The sequence below is a fragment of the Hippocampus comes genome, unplaced genomic scaffold (genome assembly GCF_001891065.2).
Source record: "Hippocampus comes isolate QL1 unplaced genomic scaffold, H_comes_QL1_v1.1 scaffold133, whole genome shotgun sequence".
NCBI lineage: Eukaryota > Metazoa > Chordata > Actinopteri > Syngnathiformes > Syngnathidae > Hippocampus > Hippocampus comes.
In genome coordinates this window covers 636,140-655,328 of record NW_017805150.1, presented here as the reverse complement: position 1 = coordinate 655,328, position 19,189 = coordinate 636,140, and the positions used below count along the sequence as shown (strand labels likewise).

Here is a 19,189-nt window from a genome sequence, read left to right as displayed (position 1 = left end):
TTGCCAGCGTAACTTGAAAGGATACACTAGCAATGACGATTTTTTTTTTTTTTTTTTTCAAATTTACCCTCCCCCGTCAAAAAGTTTCATCGTTGACGGCTTGGCGCGGGCGAACCGAACGCACCTTCGAGTAACGAGGGGGCTCACATCCTCGCGTCGGTTCTCCACATGGCAGAATGTGGAATTCGTGAAGGTATTGCGAATCCCCACAGCTGTTATGCGGGCGCTCCCAAGCGCACAGCTGCCCACATGTGACACGCGCGATGCCTAAGAGACTGGTGGGCAAAGCTTGTGGGCATTCCGAGCTAAGAGATTCGTGCTTGTTTTGAGAGATGACAAAACTCTTCCGGACGATGAAAACACAAAAACATGATCCCCAGGCGTCCTCCAAGAGAGAGCGAGAGAGAGAAAGGAAGCCTTGAGTCAGTGCTATTTTCCGTCAGACCTTCTTTATTTACCGCGGTTGGTAATTAGGTTTTCCTGTGTCTGTTTTGCACTCCTTGTTATCCGTGATGAGTTTCACCTGGTCTTGTCATGTGCCGCTAATCGGTTCCGTACCTGCCCTCGTGTTCTGCCAGCTGCGTCGCGTGCGCACTTGAACCTGGTTTTACGCTACGTTGATTCCTAACGGTCTGTTCTCTTAATTTCATAGTGGTTCTTGTCGAATTGCTTCTGATAAGTGTATGATGATGATATATATACATATATTTTTGGGCCAATCACATTTCAGCCTCTATGTGCTGCCATGTCAACCGGATCAGCTCAGGATCTTCAGATTCTTGCCAGCGTAACTTGAAAGGATACACTAGCAATGACGATTTTTTTTTTTCAAATTTACTTTCGAGTACAATAGTACAGGGGAACCTCGGTGTTTGGACAAAATCAGGTCAGAAACGTTTGCCATAGAGGTTAACTCATATGGTCTCAATTTTCCATATCAGAATTGTGCTCAAAATGTTCATAGCAACACAACGGATTTCTCGTCATTCTTCTCTTCCAATCTGTTTGCAACAATTGATTGCTAATCGGACTTGCAGTAAATGCAGCATGTAGCCTCTATGTGCTGCCATGTCAACCGGATCAGCTCGGGATCTTCAGATTCAGTCGTGCTTGCCAGCGTAACTTGAAAGGATACACTAGCAATGGCAATTTATTTTTTTCAAATTTACTTTCGAGTACAATAGTACAGGGGAACCTCGGTGTTTGGACAAAATCAGGTCAGAAACGTTTGCCATAGAGGTTAACTCATATGGTCTCAATTTTCCATATCAGAATTGTGCTCAAAATGTTCATAGCAACACAACGGATTTCTCGTCATTCTTCTCTTCCAATCTGTTTGCAACAATTGATTGCTAATCGGACTTGCAGTAAATGCAGCATGTCACAACGGTACCGACTCTGAAATTTGATTGACGTTGACAAATGAATCTATCTATGCTGGCGACAGTATAGTGACAGGCGGAATAATTCCATGCTCTAACCCGGGGGTGCCCAAGTCCCCATATCAGAATTGTGCTCAAAATGTTCATAGCAACGTATCCGATTTCTTGTCATTCTTCTCTTCCAATATGTTTACATTAATTGATTGCTAATCAGACTAAATGCAGCCGTAAATGCAGCATGTCACAATGGTACCGACTCTGAAATTTAATTGACGTTGACAAATGAATCTATCTATGCTAGCAACAGTATCGTGACAGGCGGAATAATTCCATGCTCTAATCCAGTAGTGCCCAAATCGAGAAAATACGGTCATCGTTAAATTAATGGCGGTTTTCAGTCTCAATCAAAATGGGGATTATTGGTTCCATAGTTTTCCAGCCCTACTTTCGATGTCAGTGGCAACCGTCATCCCTCCAAAAGCCTGATTTGACTCTTGTGTAACTCCCCCGTCAAAAAGTTTCATCGTTGACGGCTTGGCGCGGGCGAACCGAACGCACCTTCGAGTAACGAGGGGGCTCACATCCTCGCGTCGGTTCTCCACATGGCAGAATGTGGAATTCGTGAAGGTATTGCGAATCCCCACAGCTGTTATGCGGGCGCTCCCAAGCGCACAGCTGCCCACATGTGACACGCGCGATGCCTAAGAGACTGGTGGGCAAAGCTTGTGGGCATTCCGAGCTAAGAGATTCGTGCTTGTTTTGAGAGATGACAAAACTCTTCCGGACGATGAAAACACAAAAACATGATCCCCAGGCGTCCTCCAAGAGAGAGCGAGAGAGAGAAAGGAAGCCTTGAGTCAGTGCTATTTTCCGTCAGACCTTCTTTATTTACCGCGGTTGGTAATTAGGTTTTCCTGTGTCTGTTTTGCACTCCTTGTTATCCGTGATGAGTTTCACCTGGTCTTGTCATGTGCCGCTAATCGGTTCCGTACCTGCCCTCGTGTTCTGCCAGCTGCGTCGCGTGCGCACTTGAACCTGGTTTTACGCTACGTTGATTCCTAACGGTCTGTTCTCTTAATTTCATAGTGGTTCTTGTCGAATTGCTTCTGATAAGTGTATGATGATGATATATATACATATATTTTTGGGCCAATCACATTTCAGCCTCTATGTGCTGCCATGTCAACCGGATCAGCTCGGGATCTTCAGATTCAGTCGTGCTTGCCAGCGTAACTTGAAAGGATACACTAGCAATGGCAATTTATTTTTTTCAAATTTACTTTCGAGTACAATAGTACAGGGGAACCTCGGTGTTTGGACAAAATCAGGTCAGAAACGTTTGCCATAGAGGTTAACTCATATGGTCTAAATCGTCCATATCAGAATTGTGCTCAAAATGTTCATAGCAACGTATCCGATTTCTTGTCATTCTTCTCTTCCAATATGTTTACATTAATTGATTGCTAATCAGACTAAATGCAGCCGTAAATGCAGCATGTCACAATGGTACCGACTCTGAAATTTAATTGACGTTGACAAATGAATCTATCTATGCTAGCAACAGTATCGTGACAGGCGGAATAATTCCATGCTCTAATCCAGTAGTGCCCAAATCGGGTCCTCGAGAGCCGCTATCCGACCTGTTTTAGATGTCGCCCCTCACCAACACAAACTGATTCAAAAGGCCCGAGTGACGGACCTGACCGCACCTGCTCTAAGCAACGAACACGTACCGTATGTTGAACACAAGTTTCTGACTCTCTGATTATTGTCATGCACAGCAACGTTTGGACAAGCATTGCAACAGACCATCGAACGGTAACGTTGACGCCAGCAGCAACACGCATGAGAGCCATTCGGGCTGGTCCCCTTATATTACATCGCATTAAAGTCGGTGATCCAAAGTCGCCGTGGCCATGTTCTCCTTTTTGTAAGCCGACGTACAGTTGGAAAAAATATATATGTATTTATTTTTTGCGGCTGTTAAAAGCGTTGTTCCTGAAAGGCACATTTAGTTTTTTTCAGAGTACAGTAAGCGAAAGGGGGGGGGGGTGGTTGTTTGATTCCGCCTCACAGGACTTGAACAGACAACAGGGCAATGAGCCAAAGGACCGAGAATAATGGGGCGCCTTTGTCGCCACGTTGGAGCCAACGCGTTGACCGTAAATACCAAACAATATTTCTTTGCTTGCCGTGCGTAATCGCACGCATTATCAATAGTTTTTTTTTTTTTTTTTTTTTTTTTCTTTTTTAAATTTTTTTTTTTTTTTTTTTTTTTTTTTTTGCCCATGATCAAAAGTTTTTAATCATGGGCACCACTTATTTATAATGCTGATTATTCTTCCTTATAAATCCGCATACTTTTTGCCCGTGATCCTTTCGACCCGCTGCGCAGATCGATGTTGAGCGCTGGCACAAGTCCTACGTCTGGAACAAATCCCTTCCAGGACGTGACAGTTAAATTCCTCCCACTCTCGGCCTGTGAAAAATGCAGCATGAATTAGCCCTTTGTGCGCCGCTAATAGAAACGTTCACTTATCTGCAATAACATTCCAGCATTCTACACAACACGTGTCAGAATTTATTTGACCTTCATTATCAGTGTTTAGACACGATATTTATGCAGATAAACACATCGAGACATCAGGCTCGGGATTGCGTTCCTCCAGAGTTTTATTGTCGCCGTCTTGACCTGAAACCGTTAGCCAAAGGAGTGAAATGCGCAACTCTGCCATTGAACGGGATATAAAACATTCTAGCTAACATTCTTTGCTACACGGATCCGCGCTCAGTCCGAGCAGACTTGGCAGTTGCCTTTTGGGACCGAGATTCATCCGTTGTGTGATCGGAGTTAAATGACTTTGCATTCTCGGTGTGAATCAATTATTGTTATTATTATTATTATTATTATTATTTTTTATTCAAATGCTTACACGCCCTTTTGAACCCTGACCTTGTGCGATCAGCAAAGAAAAAAAAGGCGTCTTGAAATCTGTTGCAAAAAAGTCTGCATTGTATAATGGAAAAAAAAAAAAGAAAAAAATCACACTACGTGCCTTTTCTGGAAGCCAACTGTCAAAAAGCTCAACTATGTCCAAATCGCCAGTCGCTAAAGTGATAATGTAATCGCAGTCTTTTCTGTGCGCTTGTTGGTCAAACGTGTTTCATGTGCAAGGTGCATGACAACACAGAAAACACGATTCCTATGTTCAACTTTTGGCCGTTCCAACACGTAACGTTTTCGTCGTTGCTTTGTTCCAAACAACAACAACAACACAAAAAAATCAGTGCAGTCATTCTGTCCTTTTAGCTTTTGCATTTTTAGCCCACAAGCACTTGATTGAAACAATGAGCCGACTTGACGACGTACTCCGAAGTTACTCGCACAAAAAAATAAATAAATAAATACAAAAATTTTACAATTCTGGCCCATTGATAACTCTGACAGTGTCAATCAAAACAAAGCTGAGCACAGGCGCAATTTGAGATACGCCTGTGGATCTTGCTTCAGTTGTGGACTTGGTCTCTATGTGGACGTTTCGTTCATTCATCTGGGAACAAAAAAAAAAAAAAAACCTGATCAAACGCCCTGCAATTCCTCAAACACATCATCATACATGAGCTCAGCGTTTGGTTATTCTCTCCCCCCGCCCCTCCCTCAATAAGCTCCTTCCGTCCTACACAATTTATGAAGGAATGGCCTTTCCAGGCCTCTTTTTAAACGCTTGTGTTTACTGTGAATGACCTCTCACCAAATTACCAGCTGCAGCTCATGGCTCCGCTGTGTTGTGTCTTTCCCCCGGGATCAAGCACCCTCCTGCCAGTCACCGTGTGTGTGTGTGTGTGTGTGTGTGTGTGTGTGTGTGTGTGTGTGTGTGTGTGTGTGTGTGTGTGTGTGTGTGTGTGTGTGTGAGTGACTTTTAAGCTCCACCCCTTTGACTCACTCCCACACTCCAACGTACCCTTCTCAACACTCCTTTCATTTGATGGCATTCGGTCAAAGTATTTGAGAATCACATGTGGAAATGGCTTAATATTTTTTTTTTGTTTGTTTGTTTTTGTCATCCGTGCACATGGGAGTTACAAGGAAGTCTCAAGTCCTAACACAACCCACCCAGTGTGCCAATTCAATAAATATAAAAATCCAAAATGACTGCTTTTCAGGGCTCAAACAGATATCCCGTCGAGTCAGATGCACTTTGAATGATCCAGTTGGCTTTTATTTCCTCTTTATCTTAACCCCACTCTGTTGCGCCTCACGCGTTGCCACCCCCTCCCCCACCTTCGCCCCGGCCCCTCCGATTCCTCAGAAACACACACGGTCATCTGTCAGAAGTTCATCCTCAAGTCGTCATTACCAAGATCAAATTTTCGCTCTGCCTCACCCTTGTCATTGAATAGTAGTGACAAGCGAAGGCTGATGGTGATGCCTAAAAAAAACAAAAAACAAAAAGTGGAATCCAAAATTACTTTTGCACCAACTGTCAAAAGTGAATATGCATTAATATTGCATTGCGTCAAAGCACCACTTTTGTGTTAAACCTCCTCATCTCACTTCGGCTTAGTTCCTTGGCACCAAAATTCCATAAGATGGCGCCCAAGCAACAAAAGTCTAAAACAAAAAAGTAGTTTTTAAACATGTGACTGGAGTGTTCCTTTAACCTGCCGCGCATGTTTTCGGAATGCGGGAGGAAACCGGAGTACCCGTAGAAAACCCACGGGCAAAACATGCACACAGGAAGGCCGTAGCCGGAATCGAACCCTGCACCTCTGCGCTGTGAGGCCGACGTGCTAACCAGTTGCCCATCGTGCCGCCTCCTACCAGTATCTGTCTGAAAGAAAAAAAAAAAAGTGGTCTCAAACATCCCTCGTGGTTTGCTAGCCGCAGCTTTTAGCGAACTCGTACCCTGTAAGCGTTTGTTTTTGAGTGTATTAAGATGGTAATTGCACATCTGTGGACATTTTTGTGCCACTCTTCGCTCAACAGACAAGCCCTCAACATGATTTAGGAGTGAGTCACTATTCAGAGGTAAGGTGTGTCTCTTAAAAAAAAAAAAAAAAAAAAAGAAGGCTTTTCTCTGTGAAAACAAAATGCCAAACGAAGCCTGATTCAATTAAAATGAAGAGTGGCGGCGTTTTCCAAGTTTCTTTTGAAACCTTCAGTCCCCTTTGCTCTGTTAACCCAGTAATCTCTGACCTGATTAGGTCAGTATTGATTAGAAAAGAAGAGTGGAATGGTCAAATTAACGTAGTATTTATCCAGAGCCACGTGCTTGGAATGTACAGTGCTCCCCGTGGCCCCGCCCACAGGTTCATGTCTGCACAAAGCTGCTTACACCTTTCTTGTCGTGACCGCGGGGGAGTGCTCTCAAACATACGTGCGCCGCAGCTTTTTCCCAAGCCAGCCGAGCAGGATTTAGGCGGAGGAGACGCGTTGGTGATAGCACCTCACAGCTCAGGCGTGGCATTAAGGTGGGCCTTTCGAGGCTCCGCTCGATAGCCTTCAGTCCATCTGACAGCTCGCGGGAGATAAGCGACATCATGGAGGTTATCCGAGCAGAGACGGCGTGAAGGTAAGAGAGGAATGAAACGTTGGCAAAGTGGGGGTTGGGGGTGGTGGGAGAGCAAGGCCCGTTCGTCACACCTGCTCTCCACATTTTTTTTTTTTACGCCTTATGTCTAAAATACTGCGGCTCGGCAGTCACGCAATCTTTCCTCAAGTTGCAAGAAGAGGTTGAAGTTTGTTTTGGCTATGGAGTGGAGAGACTGACGTGTTGGAGCTTGTGCAGTGTCGTTGAACAACTTGGTGGTGCACTAAATTGTTCTCCTGTTTGGGAAAGAAAATGCTGTGTCAGGGTGTATGAGATGAAGGGAAAATGCCAAGTTTGGTTTTTTTATTTATTATCTCTTAATTCTTGTTTATTTTTAACGTAAATTTACTCTGACTCGGTTCATGCCAGCTGGAACCAAATGTTTGGAATGTGAGGACTTTGCCTTTCTGCTCTCCAAAAACTCCACTTATCAAATTGAGGCTTTCATGTAAACTATGCATATCCTACACGCGTCAGTCTTATTTGTAAACGATTTTAGAATTTTAAGTACTGGTACTAACTTGACTTGAATTCTATTAACACAGGCAATGTCATCAGAACTGAGCATTATTATTACTATTTTTTTTTTTTCTGTATCAGCATTTTTCTGATACGACTCTTGTATTCTTTGGCGTGGTCGGCGAGAATGTTTGTTTTCATGCTGTTTGCACGACTGAAGCGCAGCAGATCCGTGAATGATGAAAGCGGCAGGGCGACACGGGGACAGGAGGCGTTCTACTTCCTGGTCTGTAGTTGAGTACTTTTGTACCGTGCATTTCAACAGACTTGCTTGCGAGCATGGGGAGCCCCTGTCAAAGAGGCATCGGCGCTGCCAAACTGTGACATGTCTTGGCTGCTTTAACAAAACAAACAAACAAACAAACCGAGCATAAGACCGGTCACACCCTCTTCTTGGTGGCTGCCACCTGCTGAAGGTGCCGCGGGAAACGTCACTGTTCACTCAGAAGCCAGCCAATCGCAGGGTATATACGCCACAAACTGCCATTCACGCACGTTTTTCACACCTCTTGATTACATTGTTGCTGAAGGAAGACCGTCCAGAGCCCGTATTCAAACCCCAAACCTCAGAACTGGTGGGGCGGACGGAGGCCACTAAACCCTCAACAAATAATTCCAAAGCCAAATGTCAAATAAACAACCGAGGCCATGAAGTCAGGACTTTGTACAAGGCTGATGTTTCTCGAGCGGAAATATTTGCATTGTTTTGCTACTGTCTCTTCTCTTTTCAATTTCCTGGCATTCGTTCTTGATATTTAGTGATTCCTCACCAACATCTTCTAGGTGCTCCCCGACCACTCGTCGCTTTTCTGAAGTTTTTGTTGCCAAGCGGAATTGTAACCATATTAGTGAAGTTGAGCCAGAACATTAAAATTAGATTCATATTTATTTGGCAGATGTACTTTTATTTTTTAATTTAAAAACATTTTTTAGGCTGAATTTTTCATTCCACAAAAAAAAAAATTGGCTTTCATACTGGAATTCTTCCTTTGGAATAAGTCGGCGCCGACCAAAAAAAAAAAAAAAAAAAAAATCAATTAATCCGTCAATGCTTGCCGAAGTGAGCGCTCTTGAGATGTTGTAAAGCCCTGAAAATGTCTCGACTGCATTAGTTGAATTGAAATGCACAGAAGTGCTGATGCAGCTCCGTTTAAAACGTTTGGTACAGTAGTCCATGTGTGAGCCTTTTATTTTTTTGTGGCTTATGAGCTGTATATTTTGTCTTTCCATTGTTAACATAAGTGGTACTTAAAATAAATTCCACATTGGTCTTTTTCATTTATCCTGTTTGGTCAGTACCACATGTACACATACAATGAACAAGCAGCGGAGCGCTTTGCTGTTTGCTATGTGAAATAATTTCACTTCATCCTTTTAATGGGACACGGTTATGGAGACTGTTGCACTCCAGGATATTTAGTTGACTTGTTAAACTTACGATGAAGAAACCTTAAGCTACACTGTGTACATTTGCACAAGGCCCAGTTTTCCTACTTCACGCCTGTTCAACTTTGCTGCTGATACTTTGTGCGTTAACGACAGCTAGCTTCTGTCATTGCTGCAGTTGTGAGAGGCACGCGCTTCACCCGGATAGGATTGTGTCTGTTGCCCTAAAGCACCGTGAAAGACTTTCTTTCATTAGGTTGAAAAATATTGTTTCTGAGGGCGCCCTTGTAAATCACTCGGAGATCATACCATTTGCTCTGCTCTAAACCCCATAACTTTGCCATATATGAACATCAGCTAGCTTAATGCTAACACACAATGCAAAATGCGGCGAAACTTAGCGTCATTGTTGCGATGTTGTTACCCTTTAAGCAATGGATATTTGAACACAAATGGCACAGCAACACAGACAATAAAACATTACTGAGACATTCTTAATCTTCTGTGAAAAACTAATCTTTCTACCCAAATGTGTACATGATACTGCTCACTGGTGGAAAAATGTGTTATAAAAAAATTAGGTCCCTCAAAATCCTCTGAGGTTCATGGCCACGTCTTGGATCACATTCTGCATGACGGAAGATCGGATTCTGACATTGGAATGACTTGTATATTATACGAGTTCAGTGGAACTGTGAGATCCCACCATAACTGAGAATACGGTTTTGGGCTATCCTGTCCTCTTTTTCTGCGCGCAAAATGCCGATGACTCCTTAACTTAAAGGAACATTTGTAGAAATTAGTCAAAGTATTCACTGGGATAAACCGATAAGAGATTGGTTGCCACAATAGCATATCTACATCCACTGATTCAGTGATTTCATGGAAATGTATTTACAGACTGTTGACCCCCAGAGCAAGGCGAATAATCCCTTTCTAGACATGCCTCTGCGGAGCCTGTAACCTCGCATTGCTCAGATTCCACCGTACCCCCACATGAGACTTGAGTGGGTTATAATTCAGGACAAAAAAACTGGTTCATCTCTGGGACTGACTACATGCTCGGCTTGTCCATATTGCCACTGCTGGGGCCATGAGAGGATACTGTAAGGATATTAAATGGTCTATTTTTATTAGGGAATAAGTAAACATCTAATTTTTTTAAATAACTAGAAATGGTAATTCCTTGACATAAATTGTCAGTCCTTTTGGTGACCCGAACTGACAAAGACATTAAATAAGGTTCAACGCAGTTTTGCACTGCTATCACTTGAGAATATTACTTCTTTTACGGGTTAATAGAAGGTTTTACGATGGCATCAGTTCGAGGGTGGAACATGTCATTCTTTCTCTGCTTTTTTTTTTTTTTTTTTTAGTTATTTTTTTCCCCACCAGACTTCATTTTATTAAATGCATGTGAACGAGGAGAGACTAGCATAGCAATTTCGGACTAAATACTGTACTACAAATTCCCACCGTCACAAATCACCCACAGCTTTACTATTTAAACGCCATATTACCAATATCAACTGCTTTAATTGTCACGGGGAATTAAAAAAAAATATAACGTTTTTTTTTCGCGGTGGACGTCACGCATCATTCCTCATCGTATCAAAATTACGAAAGTGTGCGTGTGCTCGCGCGTGCGCGTTCGTGTGTGTGTGTTTTCTTTTTTTCCCCTTTTTTTAACCTTTCACTCGTTGTAGCAAACACTGGTCATGTGGAAAGGTTTGAAATTTCGCGTGTCTGTCTGTCTGTCTGTCACGTGCCTTCGGGGACTTTCTTAATACAGTTTCCCTTATGCGACCTTCAGATGGACTTCTGTCTGTCCATCTTTCTAAACGCTGCAGCAGTGTGTCCATGTGGTTCGCATGTCTGCCTCACAGTTCTTGTGCTTTGAGTTTGACTTGCGGCTGCTCGGGCTTCCTTCCGCATTCCAAAACCATGCTTTCAGACCACCCAGAAGACATAGAAGACCAGGCAAATACATACAAATGTATATTTGTATTGATTTTTTTAAAAACACATATTAGGTATTGGTTGCTGGAGCCTATCCCAGCTGACTCCGGGCGAAAGGCAGGTTGTACTTGCATTATGCTACTACTTTTTTTTAACAAGAAACTAGTGTCATGTTTACGGAAAAAATAAAAAATAAAGTAACCGTCCTAACCCTGCTCTTACGATCTGTTATGTATGGACATTTGCAGCCATGCCTTAGGGCTTAATAAGTAAAAACAGTACGCCCCGGTTATGTCCTCTTGATATCTTGTGACTACTTTGCCACGTTAACCTCAATGCTCTGTCTTGTGATGGAGCCACAGCCAGCCTCAAGGGGAACCAATTCAATCTGATTAGTATCTAAGATTGGGGATCATGATTCATTTATTTTCCCCCAAATATGTTGTATTGTCAGCTGCCTTAAAGCAGATTACCAAAATACTTTGCTAATTCAAAAACTACAACTAAATATCACATTTTTGTTCAACAACAGGGTGTCGACCAAAAGCAAAGCCCCATCCCCGCCGGGACTGAAGAATTTGGATTCCTGTGATTTCTCGCAGTGGTATCCAGGAAACGCTCCTTTCACCATGGACCACAAGGAGAAGCTGGTCGACAAAGATCTCTCTTTAGTGGTTGTTTTGCCGGATGGTGTGGAAAAGATGACCACAGTACACGGGAGGTAAATGCATCGGCATTGCACGTAAAAATATTGACAAACATGACACACTCACTGGACTACTTGCCCAAATGGTCTTGAAATCCAATTTTCACCCATCAGCTCTTTATGTAACAGCAAATCATTGACCCAGTTGATCGGGGGTTGTTTTTTTTTTCTCATTGTCTGACGCAAGATGGCCAATGTTTCTATTGTCAAATTTAGACTGAGCATCTCCCAACAGTGAGCTAACGCCATTCGTGTGTCACTACACCTTTAGCGTTCATAGAGCAACAACTCTACTTTGACTTTCCCTCCACAGTTTCACTCGCTCTCTCCCTTGGCCTCTCGAGAAACATCACACCAATCCCGATAGAAAGGATTACCCATCAAATGCTTTGCCTTAACTTCTCTTCTCTAAAAGCTGCTCTTAGCACCCTCACAGCAGTTGAGGGGATTTATCTTGTGGATTACATTCAAAGGCATTGTGTTCCAGTGCGATGCGACAGTTCAGAAAACGTCTTGACGTAAACTGTGGACACCTGGCGAGTGCACCCGACTCGACGCAAAATGGTTTTGAGGCTCCAATTTTAATATACTGTAATTTTTTTTTTCATTGAACCACAAAAACATGGCACGATTGTCATGGAAGAAGCAGACAAAGCGAAAATATGTGGTCGGGGAGGAAAGAGTGCGGCTATTTTGATCCATTGGCTCATTCACTGGCTGCACCTGTGCCACAGGAAGATATAAAAGTAACGTCGCCCTGCTGGACGGTTCAGTCGGATTCCACCGTGTCGCTCAGTGTGCAGTGGGCCTTCAGGGTACAAGATTGAACGCTCACAGAACACCGCACACTTGCTTCGGTCCCGGAGCTTTGCATGTTCTAACTGGTATAAGGAGGTTCCACCGCTCCTCTTTCCCGCCGGCCATGCAAATATTGTGTTGTGTGTCTTTCAGCAAGCCTCTAATGGATCTGTTAGTGACTCTCTGTGCGAGGTACCACCTCAACCCGTCAAGTTACACCTTGGAACTGATCACCGCCGGCCGGCACAACGTCAAACTCAAGCCCAGCGCTCTCATCGGAACCTTGCACGCGGAGAAGATCTTACTCAAACCTAAAGGCGACGATAAAAATAAGAAGACGGGTCCTCAAAAGCCTGAGGTGCATCTCGCCATCCCGAAAAGGGCGGCGCACTTATTTGCTGCTTGTGTTGCCTGAATCCGTTTAATCAAATATTCGGTCCCCCAGGCCACCGTTCGGATGGTGATAAACTACAAGAAGACCCAGAAAGCTATTTTAAGAGTCAATCCTCAGATCCCGCTGACTGAACTCTTACCCGCAATCTGTGAGAAATGTGAATTTGCAGAGGAGACAACAATTTTGTTGAGAGATGTGCAATCGCTGGCCCCTTTGGACTTGTCCTGCTCCCTAAATGATTATGCAATCCGGGAGGTTTACGCAAGAGATACAAGAGGTAAACTAGTGTACTTTGCTTCATATTTTGTCAGGACTTTGGGGGATTTGTCATACATTTACCGCGATTCACTTGCAGGACACGTCGACTCTCCTGCGTGTCCAGCTTCACCCACACATGCAGGTAGGAGGGGAGGGGGGCAATCTGTTTTCATCATTTTGTCATTTCTTTTTATTTTTTTTTCACTCTACTTGAAACTCCTCCACCTCACAAATGTCTTTTTTTCCCCAGTTGCAGTGACGCACGGCAAAGATAAAAATCAGAAAGAAAAAGAAAACAAGGGCCTCTTCAGCAAGTTTAGAAAGAGCAAGAAAACATCCGAGCAGGTATGTTTATTCACCCGTACGTATTCCGTACACTCGGTGGCTTCTTCGTGAGTCAGTGCAAGAGCGTTTACAAAAGATCCCGCTCATCTGGTGACATTTTTAGGGTGGTATGAGTTAAACCAGATGTTCCAACGTTACCGGTTGCAGTTAAGTGGCACTTATTTATTTTGGGCTTTTTAAAATGGGCCGCTGGTGTGACTGTGAAGTGCACGAGGTTACAATTCGACTGTATTCGTCGGTAAATGTAACTATTCAGAGGGAGGTTTGTTGACGAGGCTTTTCCATTGGTGGACCACGCGCCGTGCGGTTGTGGAGCAGAGGTCTTATCATGTCCCGATTGGATGTTTGCTTTTTAAAGGCCACGACAGTCAGTGCGCCGGCATCTCCGGTGCTCGTGAGCAAGCCTCGACCGCTCAGCATGGCCTTGCCCGGCTCCAGCTCACCACCTCCGCTTATGTCGCCGACGTCGCCTGTCGGCGATGCGCCCAAGAAGAGACGGGCGCCTCAGCCCCCCATCGTCGTGTCTCAAAGCTGCCACGCGGACCTCGGCACTCGCCAGAGGTTCTACTCCGAGCCTACGACAACATCAGGGGACTGTGAGGTCAGTCCGATTTTTTTTTTTTTTTTGTTTGTTTGTAAACAATGGGCTAAGCGATCCTGCCGCATTGTGGAAAAACTATTGCTTGACCTGAACTAAAACATCAAACGCTGAAGTGATGATTCAGGCCATTTTGCTCTTTTTTGGGGGGTGGGGGGATTGAGCTACCTTGGCCAAATAACATGTAAAAGTTTGTTTCGTTTGGTGCCATAATAGAAAGCATGATCAGCAATTCTTTAACTGACAGTAAGTAGACGTATCCAGTTGTAATGATTGTAGTTCTTTTTTTTTCCCCCCCAATGTGTTGTAGGTCTCCGGGTTAAGTTGCGGCTCCTCAGCAGAATCGTCATTGAAGAGAACCAAGCGCAAAGCGCCTCAACCCCCAACGTCGCCAAGTGGTGCCGCCCCAGAAACGGTTCCTCCTCAAGAAAATGTGCAAGGTTTGTATTTGTTGCATCCTTATACGTCTCCATAAACTTAATGAGAGTTTGGTCTTTTGGTGCCCATCCACCCAAACTTGGCTTCAGCCTGCTTATTCAGCTTCTTTTATGCGCCTCTTGCGCCCCCTGGTGGACGATATTCACCACTTCAGAGTGTGAGACGTTTGACCTTTCAATTGGATTTAATGAGTGAATTTAATCGCAATTCTTGAGCGTCTTTGTTGCAAAATGTCCCCGTTGTGTTGTTCACCTTTGAGTATATTGATTAACCAAGTCAACTTAGGTCATCAGTTAGGCCACTGATTGACAATTGAATGGAAATCTAATCGGTTAAATATTAAAAGCGACTTCAAGGAAGATGAAATAAATCAGGAATTTCTGGAAGCCAATTTTTGTCCTTGGATTTCAAAGGACCCCAAGTTTTCAAACCGTGTGTATTTATCCATGTGGTGCGGTGGAATTGTCTGCCTTTGGAGTTACTTTCCGGTAATTGTCCATACGCATTTTACCCTTATTGTATCGTCCTGTGAGGGAAGTTCCACCCAGGAGTGAACACAAAACAATAGAAAACAACAATAAGCCTATTTCAGCCTGGGTCTTTTGAAACAAACTTGGTGTGTTTACATCAGGGAAAAAAAAAATCGGTGTCGCCACCCTGAATTAACTGAGAGGAAGCTTGACCTCAGTGAGGCTCACTGCACCAAAATGACATTCCTCAACATGTCCTCATGTCTCCTCCGCTGATGTTTGAGTTGCATCGTCTTGTGCTGCACAGCAGATATCAACTTCACATGCTTGGTTGGACATACTCTGCTTTTGTTCGACTTGTCCTGGAATGACCCCCGCGCTTGTGATCTTTCCTTATCACCCACAGTTAGCAATATGCAGTCGGGAACCAATGGATTTCAATTGGATAGGAGTCCTCGCTTGTGAACATACCAGTCGTAAATTGCACAAATTCAAGAAAATTGCCGGCAAATTGGCCGAATGCTAACGTTGGTATTTATTCGCTGAGGCAAGTTCACATCTTCAGCATCTGCTTTCACAGATTCTGTCGGAGCTAAAACGCTGGAGGAGATCATGGAGGAGACGTCAGCTACTGCCAGCGAGATCCAGAGAGAAGACGCCAGTGTCAGCTCGATGTCCGACAAAGGCTGCGGGGTCGATCCGTCTCGTGATCTGTCCTCAGATGGCAAGTACGAACTCTTAAGATTTTTCAAAGCCAAACAGTTTTATGAATCATGATTGGGATTACTTTTAATTACGAAAATGTGCTTGATTCTGGCAGTCGGTCACAGAGCACCACGAGTGATTCGGCGATTCAGACCGTTGAAAAGACGCCAGCCGGCCCGGACTCATCTCAACTGGCTGGTATGGCTTTCGTGTGCCAAAATGACCTGTTTGGATTTTTCTTGCAAATGGAATAGTGTCTGGTGTTTTATTTTATTTTTTGTCATTAAAGTGCCGATTTCTAATGTATTAGCACGGACAAACATGCCCTCTTTTCCCAGCCGGATATGAAATTGTAAGACAAAGGTTGCTGTGTTTTACTCTGATGTTATCCTAAAATATTAATGTCAATGTTATGTGCTTCACTCGTAATGGATTTCCCAAGTTTGAAATGTTCTGTTGAATTGACAGGTAGTTCAGAATGAAAATAACCATCCTTTTTTTTTTATGGTACCATAGTTTCACAGATGGCTGAAACAAGTGCTGCAATTTTTGATTTGATACTGACAAGTCAGTATTCAAACATTCAAACTTTTTTTAGAAGATGACATGCAACTTACAACCGATGCAGGAGAACCAGTAGTGAATAGATTGCAAAATGTAATCAATTACAAAAACAAGGTTTCTGCAACCCGTCTCACACGGTGAACGCTTCTGTTTTACACAGCGAGCGTCTCGTGTCAAGTTGAAAGTGAACTTGAGGCGCCTGCAAGCCAGAGGGAAAAAGTTGACAGCGGGAATGTGACAAGTGAACTCCAGAACTGCCGGTCAGAAGATGAAGTCTGCCGTGCTGCTTCTGTTTGGGAACACATCATTGCCGCCGAGGAGGAGTCGCATGTTCTCAGCACGTCCCATCCCGCCGGCGAGGACGCTCAGGTGCAAACCGATTTCCCACCTCTCCCTGAGCCGCCGCGGCAACAACAGGAACGCACAGATCAAGCTCCGCCCTCTGCCAAGGAGCCCGGTTTCGAATCGTCGGACGGCGACAAGCAAGATATCGCCACGTCGGCGGGTGAGCCGCTCCGCAGCGACCTCAGATGCGCCCGAGCCCCCGAGACGTGCCGAACTCCGACGCCGCCCGTATCCCCGAAGGCCGCGCCCGACGCCGCCTCGCACCCCGAGCTGAAGCCGAAGCCTTCCAACGAGTTAACCAGGGACTACATCCCCAAGGTGGGGATGACGACGTACACCGTCGTGCCTCCGAAATCCAACGAGAAGCTGAGGTATTTCGAAGTGGCACTGACACTGGAAACGGCGCCCGTTGCCGCGGAAGACGTTAGCGAGCGCTCAAATGCACCCAGGGACCGAATACTGAGCAGCACTACTACTCCTACTACCACCACCAGCGCACTAAACACTGTCAACGGATGCCTCGCTGAAGCCACTCACGCCTCATCACCGAGCAGCTCGCCGAAAGCAGATGACGCTCTCCGCTCCTCTCAAGCAGGTTCACCAGGAGAGGTCAAGGCGACGAAAATTCCGCCCGCAACGAAACCAAAGCCGGGCTCTTTCCGCTTGTCAAAGCACAAAAAGACTCCTGGGTATTATGTAACCTCGGCAGCAGAGAAGAGCCCAGGTGCCAGTTCATCTCCTGGCCACATGGGGGATCAAGTAGACCGAGCACTGTTGCTGCCGCCGCCGCCGCCTCCTCCCCCCGTACAAGGCGACACCGAAGCAACCGCCATACAAGCGACGCGTGTGACAAGGCAGAGCAGTCTGCCGGCCAAAGAGCCGAGCTTCGGGCTAAGCTTGGAGAAGCTGAAGAGCTTTGCGGCCCCCAGGCCTTATTCCCCCTCCACGCCGTCCCGCTTCGCCCAGGCCGTGTCCTCGGCCGTGAAGCGGAGCCATTCGCTGTCGCTTCGGCCCAAACCAGACAGTTCTCCTCCGGTCACACCCTCTTGTCCTGCTGCAAATCGCTACTCGGTCATCGAGCGAAATGCGGGGAAAGAGTTCAAGGTGAGTTATGGTCACATCGCATAGCATTCACACGTTTGCCGATATAAAATCACCGGAGCACTTTCTGAGCTGTTCCTGCATTTCTTGCATAGGCATGATTCAAAGCTGGCAGATTGACTGATTTAAAAAAAAAAAAAACATTTTTTTTCTCTTACTTTCATTAAAAATAGCATTGTTACCCTGAGAGCCCCGTGACCCAACCCCTTTTTGTGTCGTATGGTGGCAGTGAACTCAGCTCAAGTCACTCCACAACATGCAGCAGTTTATCAGGTCCTGAAAATTTCTCTTTAAGAAAAAAAAGAAAAGAAAGCCTCAACCTTTTTTTTTTTTTCCTCTCCCAGTGGAAGTTTACTGTCAGAACCCCCCCCCCCCTGCCCCCAAACAACCATACTGTTTTGCTTCAGTCCGTTTAGCATAAAAATAACACATAACACGGCTAAAGAATAGCACAGGTGTTATCGTGTTAAAAATCCTCAAGTAACGGATATTCAGACACAAACAGCATGTAGACCAATGAAAGAATAACATTGTCTCACAGGCATATATTCTTTATCCTTTGCAAAGAACGAATATACCGTACTGCACCACACTGAGGAGCCAAGACGGCCACTAATGTACTGTCTATCCATCCGTACGTTTGTCTGACGGCCCCAAGGATCATCATGAGAATAAAGTCATCATTTTAATAACTGGGTATTTTTATTTTGACTCCAATATTAATGCAACAGTCTGAGGGCAGCAACTCATGTACCGTAATATGAAATATTTATGTAGTATTGGAAAAGCAGTGCGATCAAACGCGGCGTTCTTTTCTTTCCCGGCAACAGGTGTCAAAATCCAATTTTTTTTTTTTTCCCCTCTCTCAACACAGGTCGATGAGGTGATGAATGAAAAAGGAGTCGAAGGGCAACTAACGTCGCCGAGTGAGCTGCTGCGGACAGACGGAATGACAGAGTCCCCCATAGCGGTGCCTTATGACAAAATCTGATCTACTGTAAGGAACGTTTTCATTTCCGCGGGACGTACTGTAAATGTTTGCACATGACATTTCTCAATTCCAATTCTTTTTCTTTCAGGAGAGGAACATCCTGTTTTTTTTTGTTTTTTTTTGTTCCAGAAACCTTTTCGGCACAAGAGCCAAACGGTCTTTTTGTCTCGACCTCTTTTGATTGGCAGTGTATATCGATTTAATGTATGAATTGCTGTATTTTGCTTTATATTTGCTCCCATTTCAATAACGGCCTTCGGTTGACTTGCATAATTTAATATCTCTTTATTTTGTGCCATGTGCTGTCTTGCATTAAATGCATTACTGTTTTTGCCTGGACCGATACGTGAATAAGAAGCGATGCTATAAATTATAAAGATGATTTTCAGAGTTGCAAGAATGTCGTTGTATGACGGTTTATGTTGAATAAGTACCTACATATTGATTTATGATTTTGGGACGGACCGGGTTTGACTTGTGGTACTCATTGCCCCTCGTTTGCGTTGTTGATATTTAAAATGTGTTTTCACATGTTGATGTGAATAAACCTGAACTACGCACGTCGCTGTAGTCAAACAGTGTTGTAAGCAATAAAGCTTTTATCATTTCAACAGCTCCCATGGAAGTCCTTGGTGCATG

At 44.5% G+C, this 19,189-nt stretch overlaps 1 protein-coding gene across 3 annotated transcripts; it reads left to right on the top strand.

Moving 5' to 3' along the window:
- Window positions 1-6,753: 6,753 nt before the first annotated feature.
- cobll1b (cordon-bleu WH2 repeat protein-like 1b) lies at window positions 6,754-19,161 on the top strand. 3 transcript variants are annotated; one of them, XM_019868206.1, is made up of 13 exons: window positions 6,754-6,955; window positions 11,370-11,558; window positions 12,495-12,699; window positions 12,787-13,012; window positions 13,091-13,135; window positions 13,244-13,338; window positions 13,697-13,939; window positions 14,247-14,376; window positions 15,425-15,572; window positions 15,665-15,747; window positions 16,274-17,562; window positions 18,434-18,556; window positions 18,639-19,161. In XM_019868206.1, exons 2-12 carry the CDS (start codon window positions 11,467-11,469, stop codon window positions 18,548-18,550), a joined length of 2,673 nt encoding a protein of 890 aa, XP_019723765.1. In that variant the 5' UTR covers window positions 6,754-6,955; window positions 11,370-11,466; the 3' UTR covers window positions 18,551-18,556; window positions 18,639-19,161. The 3 variants fall into 3 exon arrangements, with proteins under 3 accessions (XP_019723765.1, XP_019723764.1, XP_019723766.1); XM_019868205.1 differs by lacking the exon at window positions 6,754-6,955 and adding an exon at window positions 10,662-10,874; XM_019868207.1 differs by lacking the exons at window positions 6,754-6,955; window positions 11,370-11,558 and adding an exon at window positions 12,153-12,427.
- Window positions 19,162-19,189: the final 28 nt, after the last annotated feature.

Bases quoted from the DNA above. Each gene is read 5' to 3' on its own strand.
- cobll1b (XM_019868205.1), top strand. From the start codon at position 10,750: ATGTCTGCCTCACAGTTCTTGTGCTTTGAGTTTGACTTGCGGCTGCTC. The intron at 15,748-16,273 runs GTATGGCTTTCG...TGTTTTACACAG, and splicing joins GGACTCATCTCAACTGGCTG to CGAGCGTCTCGTGTCAAGTT. The intron at 17,563-18,433 runs GTGAGTTATGGT...CTCTCAACACAG, and splicing joins ATGCGGGGAAAGAGTTCAAG to GTCGATGAGGTGATGAATGA.